Below are 22,141 nucleotides of genomic sequence, written 5' to 3' on the forward strand. Positions count from 1 at the left end.
AGTTTCATCAAGTTTTCTGCACTGCTATTTATCCCTTTATATACATATGCATATAGCACATGAAGTCTTATAAAATGCAATTAATACCATGCTGTATTGTTAGAAGTGTCTGTGATTACATTCTGGGATTTTTCTCAGCTGCTTTGTGTTGGTGACTCATTGTCATTCAAGCCCAGCTGGCACAACTGGGTTCTTGGTTGTTTCTGACTGCTGAAGTTTTATAGCAAGTGTATTGTTAGAGGCAGACAAGGGGAGAACCTTGTGTTTATTACTGTTGAATTCATCCCATTTTTATCACTGCAATCTGCAAGGCCATCTGATTCTTACATGAAATACCTGCCCTTCAGTCCTCTGCAAGCAGTATAATTCCATTTTTATAACCTGTACACTTCATCAGTACTTCTCATGCCACAGCTGTTAATGAAAGTATCAAGACAGGCAGACCCCAGGCTCCTTCCTTAAGGAACAACTCTGATAAGCTCCATCAAGTCTGACAGTGCCTCTTTCCCCTCATTTGTCTCTTTGAAGCTGTATTTTAAAACCTGTTCCCAAGCCTTTTACAGCAGGGAAATCTGACAAGCACTTCCTGCATGGTCCTCTCAGTGTGCTTAACCCTTCAGTGTTTGATCTCTAAGACATTTTCTGGTCTCTTGATCTCTTCTGATCTCTTGGATTTTCTGGTCAGGTTCTTCTCTATTCTCAGCTTAGTTTTAGTATTTTTTGTCCTTTTCATGTCCTTTTACTTCTCCAGAGAAATAAGAAGCTTGATCCCAGATAGTTTTACATTTGCTGGGGGTATGAAATCTGCAGTGTTCATTTGAAAAAATGTTTGGTTTCTTCCACGTGCAGTCTCCTGAGGTTCACAATCTACCTTCTATCTCTTATTTGAAGTGTATCATAAGTATCTATAAATCAGAAGTATTATAAGAATCCATAAATCAAACAATAGCTACAAACACAGTTATAAGTTATGCACCATAATTTATTATAATACAAACAAGTTCATCAAACACAATATATTGTCTACTTATGAAAATATCAATATTCACAATTTAAATAGGTGATAGGTCCCATAATTTTATATACCAGCAACTCATCTAAAAAGTATTTTGTTCCTAGTTGTGGTCTTCAAGAATGTATACCTATAAGTAATTGTAAAACTGTCCATTCACAGCTTATTTTTTCTAATCGTAGATATTTGAAATATAAATTAGAGTACAAAAGACCATCTCCACAACAAAGATGGTTTTGTCTCCAGGATACTTTTTCCCTAAATAATGACACTACATGTGCTTGGTTAAGTTTTTACTATTGGAAAATTAGGAGGTACAAATAATACAGCAAGACAATGGCTAGTTAGCAACAGTCATTGCAAGATGCTTCACACAACCAAAAATAAGGCAAGTATTATCAACAGCAGCTCCCATATGGCAGACTAAAAAGTCAAGGCTTTATTATCCAGACTGGACTCTAAGAAGGCTTTGAATGTTTGCTAACAAGATACAGCTTGATCCAAAGCCCTCCTAAAACGATGGGGATTGGAAAAACCAACGACAAAACTCACCAGCAACATTCCCTTTAACTTCAAAGGGCTTTGGAAGAAAGCCTTTAAAGCCCTAAATTAGCAGAAGTGAAATGATCTATCCACTGTACATGAAAATTGCACCTTGTCATTCCTAAAAGGGTATGGAAAACGATTGTGAGATTTTCAAATAAGTTACAAGAGCTGAATGCGTTATTTTTCATAGAGAAAAAAAAACCACAGAAAGATTTTTGTTTTTAAATATGGTAATTTACAAAAATACATTATCAGGACAGAAAAAATCAGATGACACTGATAGTTTGCAGGATAAACATTATGTTACAAAAATTAATAAGTAACAGCATGTGAATGGCAGCATATGCCATGCACTTAATTGAATTTTTTTAATAAATAAAAGCCCTAAACATTCACTATTTTCTTTAAGGTTGCTATTATATTAAGTAGAATAGTGAACTTCTTGTATAAATAGGTATTTTTTCAATAGATACATTCTCAAAAATGAACCACTTATCTATACAGATATTGCACTTCAGACTCATTCACATTTAATTCATTAAGCATTCCTCATAACAAATGTAGAATAAAAATAAGTTATAAATACAGTGTTTTTCCAAAATGAAATGTACAGTACCTTTTCCATAAGGTAACTTTGGTTACTATCAACTGACAAAGACCAGGGGGAGGTTTCTCAGAGAAGGGCAGGGAGGATGGCCACAAAACTCATTTCTGTAAAACACTATAAAGGGAGCAATAATTTTAACCTTGTCATGACAGATACAGCAAGGCTGAGCATCTCTTTTACACCTCATTATTGCAAAGGTGAAGCTTTGAGATCACAAGGATGAAGAGCCAAGAGACTGAGAAGCTCCTCATTTCTCTCTGGGGACATTGAAATGGATTCCATCCCTCTGGTGGGTGAGGCTGGAAAGGTTCAGCTTTGCCCTCAGCCCCCATTTCCCCTGACATGCCCCTGTCTTTGCTCTGGGGGGTCCCTGGGGTGCCTCAGCACCTCCCAGAGAATTGCTGAGCAGCTCTGCCACTGGGAGGGCCCTGGGCATCCCCTCTCTGCCCTGAGCGAGCCTGGACCTCTCTGGAGAGCACGTCTCCATGCTGTGCTGGGGGCCTGGTGTCCACGGCCTGGTGTCCACGGCCTGGTGTCCATGGCCTGGAATCCATAGCCTGGTGTCCATGGCCTGGTGTCCACGGCCTGGTGTCCATGGCCTGGAATCCATAGCCTGGTGTCCATGGCCTGGAATCCATAGCCTGGTGTCCACGGCCTGGTGTCCATGGCCTGCTATCCATGGCCTGCTATCCATGGCCTGCTATCCACGGCCTGGTGTCCACGGCCTGGTGTCCACGGCCTGGTGTCCACGGCCTGGTGTCCATGGCCTGGAATCCATAGCCTGGTGTCCACGGCCTGGTGTCCATGGCCTGGAATCCATAGCCTGGTGTCCACGGCCTGGTGTCCACGGCCTGGTGTCCATGGCCTGGAATCCATAGCCTGGTGTCCATGGCCTGGTGTCCATGGCCTGGGCCTTCTGCTGCCATTCCCTTCTGGGGAAGGTGAGTTCAGCTCTGGTGGGGTTGGCTCTTGCAGGATGTGGGTACCAGGCATCGCGCAAACACCACCTCTGTGGCATAAGGGAACCAGGCTCTTGTCCTCCGCAGGACTTCACTTGGCATTTCTTAGGGGATTTGCACCAAAGCTGAGCCATCCATGTGTTTTAGAGAGATGCTTTCAGCCCTCTGATCCCACCATAGCAGGACTGACTGGATTCCTCCTCAGAGGACCTCTCTGTGTTCATTCCTGATGCACCACGAGCTCCCTGCTGGCACTGGTGACGGGCACAGGCACAAACACAGAGTTAGCACCAAGCTACCACTGCCCTGCAGCTCCTGAGGGTCTGCTGTGTGCACTGACCACGCCGGGCTTGTGTTCACCACACACTTCACTGCCCTCACACCAGTGAGTCTCTACTAAGTGCCCAGTGAATAAAGAGGTTGTGGCATGTGGCTCCCAGAGACCACGTGCCAAGATCTGAAAGGGAAAGAAATGAAAAGAAATGCATTTTCAGCCTTCCTGTAAATCTCTTATTTTCTACACTCAGCATTGATGGAATGCTGGTTTTTGAGTGTGAAGGAAGAGAAGCTAACCTCCTCTAAATAAGTGGAATACCTAGATCAGCTTAAACTAAGGCTCCAATGTTTTTACTGCTGTTGGGTATTTAATGAATTTCTTTCATGGTTTTTTGGGGTTTTTTTTTAAACAACTAAATGGCAAATTTGCAATAGGATAGCATCATCCATCAGAAGAAAATCTTAAATTTAGGGTTTTATATGTTAATCCCTAAAGGCCTGAACATGGGGGATAACTGAGAATCTGTGATTAAGAAGGAACTTGAAGGCTTTGGTCACTGCTCACAGTAGCAGCTTCAGTGAGAGCTCTGCTTTAGGCAGGACTTGGTTTCACCCTTCAAAGTCCTTAGACACCATGATTGAAATATTTGGGGAAAGATGCTGCTTTTGTTCTTGGCTCTAGAAACATCCCTCCCTCCCTCAAGCTCCCCTGTCCCAGTCACATTCTTAAATAACAACTTAAAACACACAAATATTGGCAGCTTGCAGGATTGCTTTCCATGCCAAGGCTGCAACAGGTACTGTATCAGTCCTCAAGCTTGTTCAAATGAACAAAAATCAGGCTTGTCACCTTTTGTGTCTCACACACTGCCTCCTGCAAGGAGGCCTTGACAGCACAACTGTGTCTGGGGGCATTTCATGCCAGAATCAACACATCATTTTTGGCAAGTGCACACTCCAGAAATGGCACCTTCCACAGTACACAAAAGCATCTGTTTACTTTCTCAATAGCAAACTGATGGTCAAGTAAGGTTTTGTTGTGTTTTAAAAGGTTGTAATTAAACACTGCTGTGGCTTTGACCTTCTGATGACTTTGGATTGCACGGGTGTTGGGATGCAAAACATTTGAGTGTGACTGAACACTAAGACTTGAACTCAGAAGCATATTCAAAATGCTATATAAGAGATGGAGGTGTTTGCCCTCTCACTTTTGCTCCTAAAATCAAGTGCTCCTGTTTCCTCCCGACAGTCTGATCTGCCCCTGGCTGCCCAGGGAAATGAAATCAAATGACCTCTCTTCAAAAAAGCCATTTCAGAAAATTACATCCTGAAGATGTAACCACTTGAAAGGAACTTGTGCCCAGAAACTCCAACTATTGGCCTTTTCATGGTGATATTTTTATAGGCTTCCCATTCTTATCATACTGGTAAACAAGCATTTTGATGCAGTGAGAGTTGGCTGGGGAAATCCAAGGGCTGCTCGTTATGGAAAAGTTATGGTTTGTATAGAATTGCACAGGTTGCTTCTGACACTTAAAGAAGGCTTTCAAGGTGGCAGCTGCCATTGTGCGAAATCTTTTGCTAATAAAACAGTAGAGGAAGAAATTAATTGCAGTGTTCAGCAGCGCCAGCATATTGGCGATGTCCGACACAATATGGACCAGCCAGCTGTTGTTTATAGGAGACACGTAGAGGTGATACAATATCATGATTATTCTTGGTGCCCACAGTATGGCAAAAATAGAAGTTATAGTAAACAAGATGGCTGTTGTTTTCCCCGTGGAGTACCCTCGCAGGCGGAAATTGCTCTTTCGCCGCAGCTTGTACACGATGATGGAGTTCAGGATGAAGAAGATGGAGCAGGGCACCAGGTACACAGTGAAGCAGTGCACCCAGATGAGGACGTGGTGCATGGACGTGCTGATGTAGTCTTCAATCCAGATGTTGGGCCACCAGTAGTAGGGGATGCTGGTCAGGAAGCAGGTGACGTAGACGCTGACGATGACCTTGCGGGTGCGGGCGGGGTAGGAGACCGTGTGGTACCTGAGGGGGTGGCACACGGCGATGTAGCGGTCGATGGTCAGCGGGACCGTGATCCAAATCGACGTGTGGATGGAAGAAAACTCCAAAACCTCGATTATTTTGTCCAGTACCTGAGGCATCTGTTTGTTTAAGATGAAGTCTTCCATGAGGAAGTCAACAAAGACGATGAAGAAGAGAACCAGGATGTCGGCAGCAGCTAGAGCTAGAAGGTAATTATAGGAGGACTTCTGCCTGCGAGCTACAAGCTGCGAGAGGATGATGACTGTCAAGATGTTTGCTGTGGAGAAAGAAACACAGAGTTAGGCTATTAAGATGTAACATCACATTTTCTGAGTGCTTCCTTGAAGTTGTTCAAGCACTTGGCAACATGACCACCTTAATAAAGTTCAAGAAACCAAAAGGAAAACATCCCAGTCGGGTGTTTTCAGAGAAACACCCGACTGGTGTTTTCTCTGAAGAAGATGTTGCAATGACAGGAGCATGTGGCCCTGCTCTCAGCTGTGGAATCCACCCCCTGAGCAAGGGAGTGCTGGGACTCCTGTCTGAGCACACAAAGGGAGTGGTAGGAGGAAAAAAGCTCACTCACACATTTATTCTTATTTCCCACCTTACTTTTTGTACTTTTTCATATAACAAGGGATGAATGAGAAAGGTAGTGAATATAAACAGCCCTTGTAGTACTTGAGAGATTTGCTGGAGCACTAAGGTGTAGCCAAATTTTAACTACTTCCTCTTGTTTACTAGAACTTACTGTGCAGTCTTGAATTGGAAAAAAAAAATCCTATTATTCCTACTATCAGTTTGGCTAGAATGAGACAGACAAGATTGTTCCCATCAGAGGCTGGTATCACTTGGCTAGAATACTTGAAGAAGTGCTTAAAAATCAGAGATCTGGTTTACTGTACAAGAGACTGCCAAATGCTTGTAGTTGATACTTTCCCAAGTTCTGTAAATCACCTCTTCTGAGCATTCAGTGCTTCAAACATTTCTGCCAGCTTTGATGGATTTCCCAAAATAAATCAACAATAATTGTAAAGACTCCTTTAAACCAGAGAAAAAGGAAGTTGGTAACATAAAGGTAATGATAGCCTACGACACGTCCTACAACTGAAAATGCTTGTTTTTTAAAAACTGTTTTACTTGGCACTGAAAAAACTTCCTCCTTCATGAATGCCTTCAAAGCCTGCTGTCTGGGAGCAGATTTCTGCCACCAGGGAAATGAACTGCAGCAGAGTGAATGATCCTGACTAACAGCCCTCACCTATTTCTGTGTTAACTGAATGTATTAATTTTGTATCTTGGAAAAAAAAATACTAAACCAAACATGACAATGAACTGACTCTTTTCCTATATTAAAAAAAAAAAAAAAAAGAAGCACGATCTTTCCAGTGGTTCTGTCTCAAATTGCCTTCAGGGGAATTTTCCCAGTTCTGTCCTCCATTAACGTGAATTCAACTGCATTGATTTCAGCTCAGTGCAGACGTGGGAGACAAGAGGTGATACAGCCAGAACTGCTGTGTCATTTTTCACTTCCTTGCTGAGAAATGTCTCTGCTGTGCCTGCTGATGAGCCCTGGAGATGCAGTGAGTGATGGACTGTCAAGGAAATCCTCGAGCTGGAGTGTTTATCATGGCTCTGCAGCCACTGCTGGTTTTGGCCAGCCAGGCTGACTGGCTCAGCTTCACAGATATTGGATGTGACCCATGGGGTGCATCTTCTCTTTAAATCCTTTGGATTTCACTCATTCCAGTCCCAGCAGCTGGAGCCAGTGAGCAGCAAGGGGCATGTCTGAAGGCACTGGTTCCTGCTGGTAACTGGCCTGACTGCCAGAGCAGCTCCTGCAGGGATGCTGAAGCCATGCTGTGTGCAGGTACAGCAGCCCTGCTCCTCACACTTTCTCTCTATTGCAGGGGTCCTGCTGCTTGCTTCTTACCCCACTCTGTTGTGCCACAGGAGCAGATTTATGAGCAGTCCCTTGTACCCTTTGCCCCTGCCTCTCTCAGGGTTCCCAGCCACAGCAGTGGGTTGAAATGCAAGTTATTTATCTAAGGCCAATGAGCCTTGCTTGGTGAGCCAGATTAGAAAATTGATCTGACAAAGTACACATGAGATGAGATCTACCCAGTTTTTTCTGCAAGGGTTACTGTATCTGGTACTGGAAATGCTTTCCCTGGGGTCACATTAGAGCTTTTTTTCTTGCTGGATGATATGAAATATAGTAACACCATTTACTTTGTGAAAACAGATACATTCTGGGGTGCAGCAGAAAGTTGCCAGTATGCCTGTGTCTTAGCACAGGGTCTGTGAGTATTTTTCCTGCTGCAAACTTTGGGGAAAGTGTAGATGAGCTATGGATGCCTCAGTCCTTAATCCATTTCCTAGCCAGTGTTAAGTTGGTCTTTGGTGTGTCTTCAAACAGTATCTAAAGCTCAGTAAAATGGGAAGTGGGTGGGCACACCACTCTGTGACCAACTGTGTCCTTGTGCCAGTCTCTCAGTAACTCCTGAGTGTCCCCTCAGTGTGCTGCTCTCCTGTGGGCAAAAATTACCTCCTGAGGGTGAAGGGTGATAGAAGAGTATTTGTGACCGTATTTTAACCTTGCTGGCACTAATTCTTGCACTAGCATGGTAGTCTGTGATGAGAACTATGGCAGAGATGATGATGCTGATGGAGATATAAAAATATTTGTCTCTGCTGTAATGTAGGTGGAGCTACATACAGCTGCTGGATAGGTCAGCACACTTAAATTGTCCTGGATGGTACACTGCCCATTTCTTGCAGTGCATTTTCTAGATACTAAGTGGATAAGATCATTTGAATTTGAAAGAGATTGATCACTGTGCTGGGAGATGATTAGGGGATGACAGATGGGAATTTATGACAGCATCACTTGCTGCAGTGCAGTATTCTGAATTTATAAATATCTGTTTGAGAACCAGGGCTTGATTGGGGACTAGCTGGCTGAAGCCTTGAGGTGCTGCTGGCAGATTTAGAAGCAGCTGTACAAAATGGCAGTCTCAAATCTTTCCCTCCAGGCATGAGGACATGAGACATTTGAAACACAGCATCCAAAGGTCTCTGATACCCAAACACCTTCGTTCTAGGCTGCTTCTAAGGCAACCTTCTAACTCAGGCAGACTTCATCACAGGACACCTACATCCCTCCTTTGACATCTCTTCTGATTTTATCAGCTTCTGAGTACAAACTGCAGCACCAAAATCCATGCCATTGAGGTCCTTTGTGTCTGAGAGGGATCTTCCTTTAGGAGTAACTTTGGACCCCGTGTGGGTTTGGGTTTATTTCCCATACCAAAGCTGTGCTGCCTTGGCTGCAGAGCCTGGGCAGTCCTCTGTGCCTCAAAGCAGTGCCTGTGTCCCAGGACACAGTTTTGCCCCCAGCTTCTCATTTCATGGATGACAGACATCACTCAAATAGTGTCTAAACACAGCCTTTGCAGGGGATTTGAAGAGCTCCTTTCAGTCACTATTTTCACTGCATGTGAGCTTAAGCAGGAGTGATTGTATCTGCCTAAAGAAGAAATAGGCACAGTTCTGGGCTTTATTTGTGGGTTTTGTTTTGGTTTTTTTTTTGGATTGAGAGCACTTTGCAAGTACACAGCAGCCTGTGCAGTCAAGTGGCCTTTACAACACAAGCAGCAGCTCCCTGCATTGGGAACAAGGTGGTTCTGTGGTTCAGCAGTTCAGCTTTATAAACTACCTACATGGAGTAGCCATGAGTGCTGCTCACTGAGCATGATAAACATGAGGTCATGGAATATAATGGACACCTTTTACCAACCCAGTTGTTGCTAGGATCACCACAAATTATTGTGTAATGTGTGAAACTTCTCTGCAGGCTTAGCAGTAGTCACCTGACTGGCACAGAGAGACAGCTTACAAATGGGAAATTTTAAGTTGCTTCAGAAAAAATGTTAGTAACACCTCCTTTTCAGATTTAAGAACTCCAAGACTGTAAGTACAATATGCTAAAAAAAAGCTGTGGAAAAAAAGGGATGTTCTGGCTCGATGGAAATAGATGATTACCTCTAAGCTAGGAGGCAATATTCAAATGTAAACAGGTACTGTGTCCAGCAGGCAGATCTGACAAAGGTTCCTAACACAGCTGCTCACCAATAGCTATCAGACTGGAGATAAGGATGGCATTCAGCCCTTATTTAGCGTGGGAGCTCTCTGGAGAAGCTGATGACAATGGGTGATTTCTGACAAAGGTGCTACATAACAGAAGTTATTAACAAAAAAAACCCAAAAAAACCCAAAAAACCAAACAAGAATACTGTGGCCATGTAAATACATTATAATTACTCATGTTGGCTATAGCTGGTTATGTGGTATTTTTAAATGACCTCTGGATGCTGCTTGCCCTGAAAGAAGATAGGGTGAGTCCACATTTTCCTCTTACAACCGATGTAGATCAAACTCAGCACTAGAGCAGATGGGGACAGACTGAACAGTGCTTCAGTCTGTTCCTCTCTTTTATTATCATATCCTGAATTCCTTCCTTAAACTGTTGTGAAGCATAAAGGGATACTTTATAGAATATAATTAGTGCAATACAAGTTTTGTCTTCCCAGGGAGTTCCTCTGAGGATTGATTTTTGAAAATAAATGGATTTATTTGTTGTTCAGCTGTCTGAGTGCTGTCAAACAGCACACAGCAAGGCACCCCATGAGGGAAGAGCTGTCAGCTTCTGCTAGTGCCTGCATCATCTCCCAGGGATTGGAGAGGGGATATATGCCCAAAAAAAAAAAAAAAAAGAACATCATAAAACTATGGTAGGCACGGATGCAGGGTTGCTACTGGAGATTTCACATCGTGTACAAAGGCCCTCGTGTGGCTTGTGCTTAGAAAATCCCATGTGCAGGGACAGACCATGCCAGTTCTGAGGGTGGAAGAGAACCTGGAGGCAGAGGATGCCCAAGCTCTGCCCAGGACAGCCCAAAGTCCCTCCTGTGTGCAGGAGCCCGGGTTAGCTACTGCCAGGGAAAACACAGCACGGCCCTGTGCTTACAAGTCACAAGTGAATGAGACAGTGCCAGAGGCCACATTCTGACAATGAGATCTGGCCTCTGGGGCCATTCTTCTCACTGACAGCATTTATTAGCTGAGATGGCTCTGGGGAAGGATGCAGTGAATGAGGTACTCTGCACTGCAGCTGGCACTAGCCATCAGTGGGTCACAGAGGCCAGAGAAGGATTTCAGTCCAGCACAAGCACTTCCTCCCTGTTGGAGGGCACTGGCACGGAGCTGCCACTGGCTGATACTCCCTCTGAGCCTGGCCAGCCACAGAGGCTGGAGTGCAGCAGCTTGTCTGGCAGAAAGGTGTCATTACACTGGGCTGCTTTTGGCTCTCCTAGACCACTGGAGTTTTCCTGGAGTAGTCTGTATAAAATAGAGCTATTTCTGCAGTATGAGAATGGCCCAGAAGGAACACTGGGCTAGGATGTGGTGAGGTCTGCTTTGGGCTCACTGGGGCCATATGTGTGTGAATGTAGCAGGGATCTGGTTCTCCTCTTGCCATCTTCACCCTCCTTGTCCACCTTTCCTGAGATGGACCTACAGAGCAGAAAGTCTCTAAAGAATCCCAGACATTCCTCCTGCCACTCCAAAGCCTTATTCAGAGGTACCCACACAAGGATAAAAATGTCTAAAATGCACATCTCAAAGTCTAGCCTTGCATCTTGCTCCTAGAGCAGTACAGCTTTCTAATGGAAACTGGTGCTGGGAATAGAAAAAGTGATCTGCAAAATGAGGCAGAAATCATAAAAGAAATTTGGTTATTCATGCAACTTATCTGGACAGACAGGGATTTTCAAGGCAATTTGGGTGTCTCATTTGGCAGGTGTCTGTGCCTTCTAAATGTGGGCTGTCAGTGCAGTGTAAGGGGTCTCAAGCTGAGTAACTCGAGCTCCAGGGTGACAAAACCATTCTACCCTTTTGATACCAAATGCCAAAGTACTGAGGCAGGTGCCAAAGGTGCTTCATGGGATGACTGGGATGGAGAGAGGATGTGATTTCATAAGGATATTGCCATGAATTCTTTACTGAACATGAATAATTAAGAGGATTTTACCTTTGATTGTGGTTTTGCTAAAATAAACCAGTCTTTATGTCTTCCTAAAGCATTAGGTAATGCAATAGGAGCTCATGCTTGCAAACCCCATGGCCAAGCTTTCTCAGACACTATGCCAATTTTACACAGTATGCAGGAAATTACAGACTTTGTAAAACCACTGCAGTTTGGCTTTATTCCCCCACAGAGAATATACTGCATCCTCACTAGATATATCACTCTTCAGTGTGCTAGTCAGGACACTGAAGAAAACACACTTGGAGTGAACAAATATGTGAGAAATATCCTGGTCTGATGTAACTGACTGACAGGTGATTTGTCTTGAGACCCAAAGCAACCTCTGGAGCACCTGTCCATGCAGGCAATACTCCATATGATGGAAAAGATGGAGAGGATTAATGACTGTACATTGCAGGGACTCTGTTTCAGGTGGTAGAAGGGAAGATTTCAGTGTTACAACAGGCAAGCTTCACTTTTCTTCCATGGATAGAGGGATAAAATTCTTTTTGGTCATCTTCTGGACTGCTGATTCTAGTCCTGCTTGGCTGCCTGCACTCCATTCTCTCTGCACAACCACACTGAGGTCCTGAGGGGCAACCCAATACCATCTTCTCCCACAAAATCACCCCAAGAACAGCAGCAAGGGCACTTAAGACATTGGGTTTTAGTATCTGTAAGTACATATCCACATTCTGCAAAATGAAAGGTGATTTGTGTGTAAGGCCTCCTGTGCTCAAGGAGTGAATTTTGGCTTTGTTTCCTTTTCTGGTGTTTCAAAGCTAATGAGAAAAGAGATTTTAGGCTCAAAAAGACCACCTGAAACAGCAGGTGGAAGCTCTTGTGGGCAGGGATGGCTTTGCCCTTGGCATGTGAAAGCAGAGCACACACCCCACCAGGAGATCTCCGTGTTGTTTGTTTGCCCACACTGAACTGTGACGTGTGTGGTTAAAGGCCTTCTGCTGGCTCGTTTCTGCTGATTCACCCCCATTTCACAGAAGGGAGCAGAAAGAGGATGAGGAGGAGAGAACTAAGTAAGGGGGTGGATTAAGAACAGCAGGATATTAGACTGCCTAATGCTTCTGAATGTTTTGACTTCTTAACAACTGGGGGCTCTGCATTACCCACCTACCGTGGAAACTGGCTGTGCTCTCTCTTTTGTGTCGTTGTCATTTCAAGAAAAAATGTACTTTGGAGTTTTTCCTTTCCAATCCATTTTAGCAGCCTGCCATGCAAGGTTGTGCACTTCATAGTCTGCTGAGCCTCCCAAATATGGCACCTCATTATCATTACAGCCCTGACAGTGCTGCTTCCTACTGACGTGGCAGAAGAAATCCAAAGTTAGCAATTGCACTCTGTCTAGTGACATCCAGAAATGTACAATCAACATCTCCCCAATCCATGCATTAGCATGGATTCAGCCACATGCTGTCTTTCAGGCTGCAAGATTTTAGCAGCTACAGGCTCCATATGTACTGACCAAACGAAATCACTCCCATCTGCACACCTTGCTGTCACCAGTTCTGTGCAGGAACAGAATGAATCTATTATTTTTCATAATGGTTTTTCTCTCCTAAAGAACAAGCATTCATTTTACTATAGGAAATGACTCATTTTAGGCGTGTTAGCAGCAGTTTTGCTCCCCTCTGTCCAGTACTGCTACTGTAAATGAGCTGTAATGCCCTTCAGTTGCTCCAATAGTCAAGCTAAAGTTCTGGCAACCTATTTGTCCCCTTTTTAATAGGATGCAATGTACTGGCCTTGCATCCAATTCAGATTTTAAGTCAGAGAATATATGGCCTCTGAGTAAAAAGGGTGGTTGAATCAGGTCTCAGGAGGGTTTGGTTCTTATTCACTAATGAGCAGCAGCAGGAGTGCTGTTTTTTCAAGGTCATAACTCTACATTGTCACAACTCTCCCACTCATATTTTCAGATCTTCCTTTAGCACTTCTATTTTTCAGGTGTGCTGCTATGAGAAAGGCTATTTATCCAGGTGTTGGAAATGGTCTCTTTAATCAGAAGCCTGCACAGTGATTGCAGAAGAATATACTAGGCAGCAGATGGCAAGAATCCAAAAGGAGTCAGACACTCACAGTGCTGTGTGCTCTGTGTACACCTACCTCTGCCTGCTTTGGCATTTACTGCTACTACACACCATGTGAGTCACCAACAAACATTGCTGGCTGTCCCCCTTACTGCTCGTGGTACCAGGTGGGTCACAGCTGTGGCACAGGGACAGCAATGCCCTTCAGGTCTCGTTCCCCCACACAGCTGAGGGGTGCAGGGAACACAGCTGGGCTGCTGCATGGTGGTGGTCTCTTGAGCAGGGCTGCTCTGCCCACCAACAGGACCTGCCCTGCCAGGATGATGACCCAGTCATGCACATCAGACAGCCTCCTTATTCCAAACTTTATATAGAGAGAAGGCTCCAAAAGGATCAGGTCTCCATCTTTCCTATGCCTGTGACTACACTGCAGTTTGCACAGGCACAGTGCATCCATGTGTCAATCCAACACCCTAGGAAACATCTGCCTTGCTGTGCCAGGACAGCCAATCTGTCATCTGTTAGGGCAAGATCCACAACACGTATCTGTCTCTTCACAGAGTGTTAAACCAGTTAGGCACCCCTGCTGAGCTGACAATTTCCTCCAGGTCAGGACTGCAGCTTCTCTCCCTCCACGTGGAGCCCTGTGAACGCACTCTGTGCCTGGCTGGGCTTTCAATGACCCAGGCTGTCCACATCTCCACGTCACCTTGTTCAGCAGCAGGTCTGACATGAACTCTACCTGTTCACACCTTCCAGCTGGGAGCATCCAAGCCCATCCAGGCTGCTTTCCCAAGCTTGTGAAGTCCTGAATCTACATTTAGATCAGTATGACTGGTTTACTGCAAAAGCCTAAAGCACAAATAAAAGAAGCAGTTATGGACTAGGCTCCTGAAGTTTGGAGTGGAACTTCCCTGGGAAATTGCTGTGAGTCTGTTGCCTCCTGGAGATGCTGTAAAGGTGCTGTGCTTTGGGTCACTGGAATGCAGTGATCCCCAGAGCCAAGGCACATCCCAGGTAGGAAACTGACTGCGGAGCAAATGGAACCAGCAATCCCACTGGGACTGGCTAAGGAAGCCAAATTTCACTCTGCCTCTCACACTGTCAGGAGGAGATGAGCCCTGGGAACTTGGATCAGGCCAGACCCTGATCTAGGAAATGGTGATGCTCTGTCCTTTCAGCAGCAATACACTCCATTCCTTATGGAAAAGTGATTGCATGCAAGGCAACTCCATTGCTGCTGCTCCTCCTAATGTAGCAGGAATCAAGGTCAAAGCCAGGTGTCTGCAGCAAGCAGTGCTGCTTCTGTGCCTGACCTTCTTGGTTGTGTTTAGTGGCCCCACCACAGAAGGAGCTCTTTGGTGCAGCTGCTTTGTGCAGCTCTTATTGACAAAGGGACCGACTGAGAGTGGTACTTGTTGATCTTTGCTTTCTCACCTTTACCAGCCCCCTCTTGGACTGAATCAGAGCAATTTATTCCCTCCTCCACATCCAACACCATCCCTTTCCTCGCATTTTCCCTCACTAAAGCAAGAAACTCTTCTAGTAAGACTTTTTCCAGCCCTTCTCTTGCCTCCCAGCTAACTGCAGGTGCTTCAGAGGTTCTCTCTGACAGGCAAGGGGAATATAGGGTTAACAGAGCAGGGGCTGCAGAATAGCTCCATAAATGCTCCATAAAACCTTCCCCAGTGCCTCTGCCTGGCATTTTCTCCTTGTTCCCTGCAGCCTGATCCTGAGACACCCCATTCCTGGTAGCAGGACCACGTACCTGTGGGACACCTTTTCCTGCACTCAAAACAAGTTTCAGAAAACTGTCTCTGTCCTACCAGCCTCTGCTTAGAGGGAAAAGAAGCAGCCTCCTGGCCGAGCTGTCTGAAGACACAATGACCCCTGGCAGAGCTGCAGCCACCTGGGGTGCAGTACCAGCCGTGCAGGGTCAGCGTGCAGTGGTGCCTCTGTGGGTGCAGCCTGGCCCTTGCCTCTGTGTGCTGAGCAGGGCTGAAGGGAGTTCACTTTTTGCTCTCTCTCCTCTCTGCTTTTTACAGTCTTTCTGGTGGCTGGTTGAACAGAGAGGGAGAAGGAGCCACTGCTGAGAGCAGGGTCTGCTGAGGTGCCTGGTTTATGCAAGGGCAGGAGGCAGAGGATGCTTCTCCTGCACACACAGCCAGGCCTGGCAGCGCTTGGCCTCAAAGTGGAGTTGTTGAGTTAGTGAAATTTCCTTCAGACAGTACAGCAGGAAAGGTAGAAACAGTTAACTGGCTTCTCTTCTCCTCAGTCTTTCTCCAAGATTTGTGGCAAGGAGTTAACTCTTTCCATTTCAGCAAAACACTGCACTACTGCTGTGTTTGAGGACAGATCCTAGACAGGGTTTCTCTTAAATTCTTGGCATCACACTGAGCTAATTAAGATCCCACGTAGTTCAGGACTCTTTTTCTAACAGCTAACAAAATCTGCTACCTTTACAAATTTCTAATGCTTAAAAAAAACTAAAGAGCAGCTTCAAATTAAAACATGAAAAGCTCTTTAACACTGGTGTCACCCTGTGCCCCATCCTCAATGAAGCCTGGCTGTGTGAGTCTTCCCCTAAGCACATCCAGCTTGTTCTCATCTCTGAGCAGCCTCATGAATTTCTCATGCACTCAGCACGCTGTGCATTTTCTCAGCATACTGTACATGTGCAGTGAGTCCAGGTGTCAGTGCCAATGCTGTCCTCAATGTGCTCTGGACACATCCACACCTGATCTAAGCCCACAGAACTCAGCACCACATTCTTTGGCTAGTGCTGTTAAGCACTGGCAGCAGTGCCACTGCCCTAATCAACTGATGTCTGATCCCTTGAGAAATGCAGGAGACCACTGCTAATTTGGACCATGTCTGATTTTAACCATGTTCTTAGAATGACAGTGTTAGGTCTGTAATTATAATGCAGTATCCTCAGGGAGCTGGTGCAAGTATGTGCAGAATGTTCATTAAATAATTTTTCTTGTCTGTGCATGCAAGACTTTTCCCCATTTCAGAAACACACAAAGGCAAGCTTAGCCACAGAGTGCTTCATGACAACTGCTTCACCTGATAATCCTGAAAGGGTCTTGCTCAGTTCTTAGGGGACTGGTGCTGAAATCAGAGCCTGTCATTACTATGGGCATCTAAGCAGCCCCTGAGAAATTAATAAAGAGGAAACTACCTCCTATCCTTGCTGGCTGGGTCTCTTGAGGTCAGGCTAAAACTCATCAATGTTTTGGAGCACAGATACTTGCCTGTGCCCTGCATCCTCTGTGGGTAAATACAGGACTTAACTTTCCAGTTCTCTGAACTATTAGTCAATTGGCAAATTTTAATTACGAGCCAGAAACGGGGGAAAAAAACCCAAACCAAAACAACACAAAGCACATCAATTCATATGGAGAGTGGTAATTGCATGCATGCTGCTCAGAGGCAGGCTTCTCTTCATGTCTGATTAAAAATTTTTCTATGAAATACTTGCTTGAAGAAGGAATTGAGGCGAACAAGAATTTAGAAACTGTAGACTATTACCTATCATTGCTGCTTGCCATTCCACACAGCACTTAAAATGTGTACCTCTGCACAGACACAACCAAACTCTACCACACCCTTAAAATACCAATTCTCCTTGGTGCACCAGAACTTTTTCCCAACTTATTCTACCTGTCCTTGGGATCACTCTAAGTCACTCTCAGGCTGGAGGTATTAAGCCAGTGAGCAAGACACGCTGTTTGTGCACCCAAGCAGTGCTGGATGGCAGCTCTGACTACAGCAGCTCCCCTCACTCCTGTCTGCTGAGGCATCTCACTGGCAGCCCCAGGCAGCCCCTCCGGGAGGACGCAGCTGCTCAGTGCGTGTCTCGGCTCAGACAGTGCTGCCGATGTGATGCTCGTGTGCCATCTGCACGTCTGGGGCTGTGTGCTGGCAGTGCTGTCTCACAGGTGCTCACATCCAAGCTTGGGACATGCTTCCCTTCCTTATTTATGCTGTCTCTAGCCTTTCCCGTTCCAAGCATCTCTATAATGTCTTTGTCCCCTTTCTAAGCAGGAAATTTTGCTCAGGATTATGCACTCTGGAGACTGGTGCCTGTCAGCTGGGACTTTCTTCCGAGCCCTGTACCTGCACTCAGGGGTCTCAACGTCAACATTGCCATTGCCTTTGCAGCGCATTGACCTCAAGACTGGACTTTCTACCTCCTGTCTGCTCCACCAGCCACAGGGACAGGCTCGCGAGTATAACAACTGTCTGCTAAGCTCCTCACAGCATGCTCCTTCCCCAGTCAAGTTCCATGGTGGTGGCGTGTCCCTTCCTAAAGCCAGCCCTGCCCCACTGAGTCGGGTGGGGATTTGCAGCAGAAAAACTCTGCAGCTGCACTTGTGCTCACTGCCGGCCGGGCAGGTGATCGCTGGGGACCCGACCGTCTGGGTACCGCTCTGGTACTGCATGGCCAAAACGGCAATGGCACAAACTTCGCGACAGGCTGACTCTGTGTGTCAAGTTCAAAGTCAGGATGCCCGAAGCCGGGGGGGAGGGCGAGGGCGGGCAGGGACAAACCCCGGCGAGGGAGGCAGAGCCGGGACGGCAGCCCTCCGGGCGGGAAGATGATGCTGCTGTCCAGGGGATGCTGCTGTCCGGGGAATGCCTATGTCCGGGGGATGCTGCTGTCCGGGAGATGCTGCTGCTCGAACCGCCCGCGCTGTTCCCGCCGGGCACGCGGAGCCCGGGGCATCCCGAGGACACGGCGGGCGCTGCCCCCGCCCCGCCCCGCACAGCGGGCAGGACCCGCTCCGGCGGGCGATGCCGGGGCCCCGCAGCCTCCCCCGTCCCGCGGTACTCACCCGGCAGCCCGAGGCAGAGCAGCAGGCTGTAGTAGACGACAGGTGCGTATCCCAAGCCGCAGCCATAGCGGTGGTGCGCCAGGAGCGAGCCGTTGTGGAGGTGGAGGTGGTTGTGCTCCATGGACCCGCTGTCCCCGCTGCCGGCGCTCGCTCCCCGCACGGGCCGCCCCTCGCACGCTCCGCGGCGGCGGCGAGCGCGGCGCGGCCCCGCGGCGGGCGGCGGCACATGGCGCGGCCCCCGGGCGGCCGGCGGGGCCGGGCCGGGCCGGGCGGGGCGGGGCGGGACCGGCCCCCGCCTCGGGCCGCCCCCGCCAGCCCGGCTGCGAGCGGGGATCTCCGCCGGGAGCCGCCGCTTTCCCGGTGGGCAGCGAGGAGCAGGAGAAGGGGTTTTCCTCCGAGTTGGCGCACGAGTCAATGGAGAAGGGCAGAGGCGAGGGCTGCCAGCGGCGTGCCTGCCTGCAGCCCTGGGCTGTGCCTCGCACCGCCTGGGGAGGCAGCGGCTCCTCCGGCGATGGGCGTTTGTGTCTGCGGCATCAAAACGCAGGGCCGGGTTAGTATTGCACTGTCCCCTTCTTCTCCCCGCGGTGCCGCGGGTCAAGGACGGGGCGGGCAGCGGGGACACAGCCCTGCTCCATCGGGGACACAGCCCTGCTCCATCGGGGACACAGCCCTGCTCCATCGGGGACACTGCCCTGCTCCAGCGGGGACACAGCCCTGCTCCAGCGGGGACACAGCCCTGCTCCATCGGGGACACTGCCCTGCTCCAGCGGGGACACAGCCCTGCTCCAGCGGGGACACTGCCGTGCTCCAGCAGGGACACTGCCGTGCTCCAGCGGGGACACTGCCGTGCTCCGGCGGGGACACTGCCCGGCTCCAGCGGGGACACAGCCCTGCTCCAGCAGGGACACTGCCCTGCTCCGGCGGGGACACTGCCGTGCTCCAGCGGGGACACTGCCCGGCTCCAGCGGGGACACTGCCGTGCTCCAGCGGGGACACAGCCCTGCTCCAGCGGGGACACAGCCCTGCTCCAGCGGGGACACTGCCCTGCTCCAGCGGGGACACTGCCCTGCTCCAGCGGGGACACAGCCCGGCTCCAGCGGGGACACAGCCCGGCTCCAGCAGGGACACAGCCCTGCTCCAGCGGGGACACTGCCCTGCTCCAGCGGGGACACAGCCGTGCTCCAGCGGGGACACAGCCGTGCTCCAGCGGGGACACAGCCCTCCTCCAGCGGGGACACAGCCCTCCTCCAGCAGGGACACTGCCCTGCTCCAGCGGGGACACACTGCATGCTCCAGCAGGGACGCCCCCGTGGACAGCTCCAGCGGGGACAATAATGAAGGGAAATCAGAATTTCTAAAATATTCTTCACCATTCCTTAAGGCTTGTGTACATCAGTACAAAGTCCCAGGTATAACTAATAAAGGATTAGAGTTAGGCTTGTTATTTTGGGGTGATTGAGTCCTGTCCTTTGTGCTATTGGGTGGGCTGGTCTGCTGTGAATACATTAATATGTCCAGGATTATTTTAGTGATAAAATAGAAGTTTCATTACAGTGCACGTCTGCTAAGCAGAAAACGAGATGTGTTTTCACCCAGAGTGTGTAGGGTTGAGCCCCACAGACCAGCACTGTGAGGTGAAAGAACCCCTTGGGTTTCTGAGGCTGCCAGGAAAAGCCACGAGGGATGTACGTGTGCAGTGTGTGTGAGGTTGGTCAAGGAGTGTCTGATGGGATAGACACAAGATACAGTAGGTGGCTCACAGAAGTAAATAAAGATGTGATCCTTACTCTCTGAAAATATCTGACTGCTTAGGGTGGATAATGGTGAACCAACAGGTGACTAAGTAAGGACTTCTGCACCTTTGGATTTCCATGGTCTTGTTTGAAATGGAGTTTAGCTTCTGTTTGGAAACACAACCAGAAGCAAGTAAGGCTCTGGTTTTGTGAGGACTTGAGTACTTTGCTAAGAGAGTCAGTGAGATTTTTCACGTGCTTAAATGCTTAATAGGTCTTTTAGAACAGTACTGAAACTGCTGTCCACCTTGCTAGGTTAAACATGCTGGAAAAAATATGGTTTTTCTCTGCTTTTTCAGTGGATGTCTTCATGAAGGTAAGTTAGAGTCCAGTGGTACAGCTTTTATGTGGATGTATTCCTTTTCAAAAGAGTATTTTCTAAAGCATTCATTCAAATAACCAGCAGAAGTGTATACAGCAGTCTATGTGGGGGTGATTATGTAGTACAAAGTCCTGTGAATTAAGCTTTGTCTGTTTTTTCCCCCAGCTATAGAACCTTTCTTTTTTTTCTTTTAAGTTCTTCTCATGTTTCTGCAACATCCCTGAGGAGGAAAGAGATCTTTTATTGCCTCCTGAAAGAGAAGTGATTTTTCCTGGAGCCTTTTCTTGGGGGCAGTATCAGCAGGGCTGGAAGCCTGACTCACTGTTCCGAAGCTAAGTGAAGCTCATCAGCAAAACAAAACACAAAAGAAGGGGATGGCAGTGGAGCAAGTGATGGTTAAAAAGTGCCACATCCAGTTTGCAGCACTATGAGTTTCTCAACTTTGCAGTTAACAACAGTGAAATGCCACGAGAAGCTGGAGGCAAAGGAAGAACCTCTGCCATCTATTTTCTGTTGTGCTGCTGCCACTTTTAAGTCTGGCCTAGTTTTGAACATCCTGAGCAGTAGGGCTTCCCTGGAGAGGGCTATTTCTACAATAGAAGCATATGTTTCCTCAGAGCTAGAATTGTCTCCAGGGCACAGTTCAGGTAGCTGCTCATGTGCTGGGGAGAGCTGATTGTAGTAAGAATCTTCTCCTCTCTTCCCACCTGGAACTCTCAGTGGAGCCTCACAGGAGGCTCTGATGCACGTGACATGTTTCTGGGTTGTAAGAGGAATAAAACTGGGAAATTTGTTCACATTCAATAATGGTTCCCTCTCTCCTGCCCTGCAAATGGAGAGGCCACAGAAAGTAAATCTGCTCCTCACACCTCAGTTGGCTTAATTGAAGCTTCTTGAGGAACTTTTTTGCCTTGCTGCATCAGGATTTTCTAAAGCAGGATGAACTGGGTTTCCACATCTGATTTGCTTTGGCTTCACTGAGGTAAAATTAGTGAAATTCTTTGTCATGTATCAGAATTAAGGGCCCAAACTAAAGGTGCAGATTGCTCTTGTGTTCTGTGTGTAAATGGTATTTGGAGGGGGTTTTGTCCTTCAAACAACTTCAAACCACTTTTGGCCTAAATGAAATTAATTTGGTTGTTCTGCTCTCTGAATTGTGCAGTAACAGAACCCCAGACAGAAATGTCAATAAAGCCAATTCAAAGCTAACCACAATGCTTGCTTCTACTTACAGGTATTTATTTTTAAGCTTCTCGCTGTTTTCTAAAGGAATGACATTTATGTGTAACATCAGGGCCACAGTGAGGAGGGCACTGCTCTGCTGCTGAATTAAGAGACAGATGCCTCTGGAGCCTTGAGGAGAGCAGTTCCTGAAGCTCATCTCCTAGACAGCCACATGCTTAGACAGTGAATGATGTTTATTCTTTTCCTAAGAGCAGTTTATTGTTATCATGACATGCTACATAACAATAACAGGTGGATGTACTTCACTTCAAAATTCCAGAGGCACTTGAACTTGGTTAGCTTTCTTTTCCTTTTTTTCTGAGGAAATGAGCCTTCCTAAACAGCTAGACAGTGCTCCTGGGGGCAGGAGGATGGAGTGACAAGT

At 47.3% G+C, this 22,141-nt stretch overlaps 2 protein-coding genes across 3 annotated transcripts; one reads left to right on the forward strand and one right to left on the reverse strand.

The window, feature by feature from the left end:
• Positions 1 to 961: 961 nt before the first annotated feature.
• GPR139 (G protein-coupled receptor 139) lies at positions 962 to 18,613 on the reverse strand. Its single transcript, XM_059861840.1, has 2 exons — positions 18,418 to 18,613; positions 962 to 5,720 (listed from the first exon to the last, which is right to left on the reverse strand). Exons 1-2 carry the CDS (start codon positions 18,536 to 18,538, stop codon positions 4,786 to 4,788), a joined length of 1,056 nt encoding a protein of 351 aa, XP_059717823.1. The 5' UTR covers positions 18,539 to 18,613; the 3' UTR covers positions 962 to 4,785.
• A 100-nt stretch (positions 18,614 to 18,713) lies between these two features.
• Positions 18,714 to 21,747, forward strand: LOC132335371 (uncharacterized). 2 transcript variants are annotated; one of them, XR_009488648.1, is made up of 2 exons: positions 18,714 to 18,967; positions 20,728 to 21,747. XR_009488648.1 is itself a non-coding variant. In XM_059861857.1 (2 exons), exons 1-2 carry the CDS (start codon positions 18,929 to 18,931, stop codon positions 20,754 to 20,756), a joined length of 927 nt encoding a protein of 308 aa, XP_059717840.1. In that variant the 5' UTR covers positions 18,714 to 18,928; the 3' UTR covers positions 20,757 to 21,747. The 2 variants fall into 2 exon arrangements, 1 of the variants encoding a protein (XP_059717840.1); XM_059861857.1 differs by having other exon boundaries at positions 18,714 to 19,826.
• Positions 21,748 to 22,141: the final 394 nt, after the last annotated feature.

This window comes from Haemorhous mexicanus, chromosome 17 (assembly GCF_027477595.1).
Source record: "Haemorhous mexicanus isolate bHaeMex1 chromosome 17, bHaeMex1.pri, whole genome shotgun sequence".
Lineage (NCBI taxonomy): Eukaryota > Metazoa > Chordata > Aves > Passeriformes > Fringillidae > Haemorhous > Haemorhous mexicanus.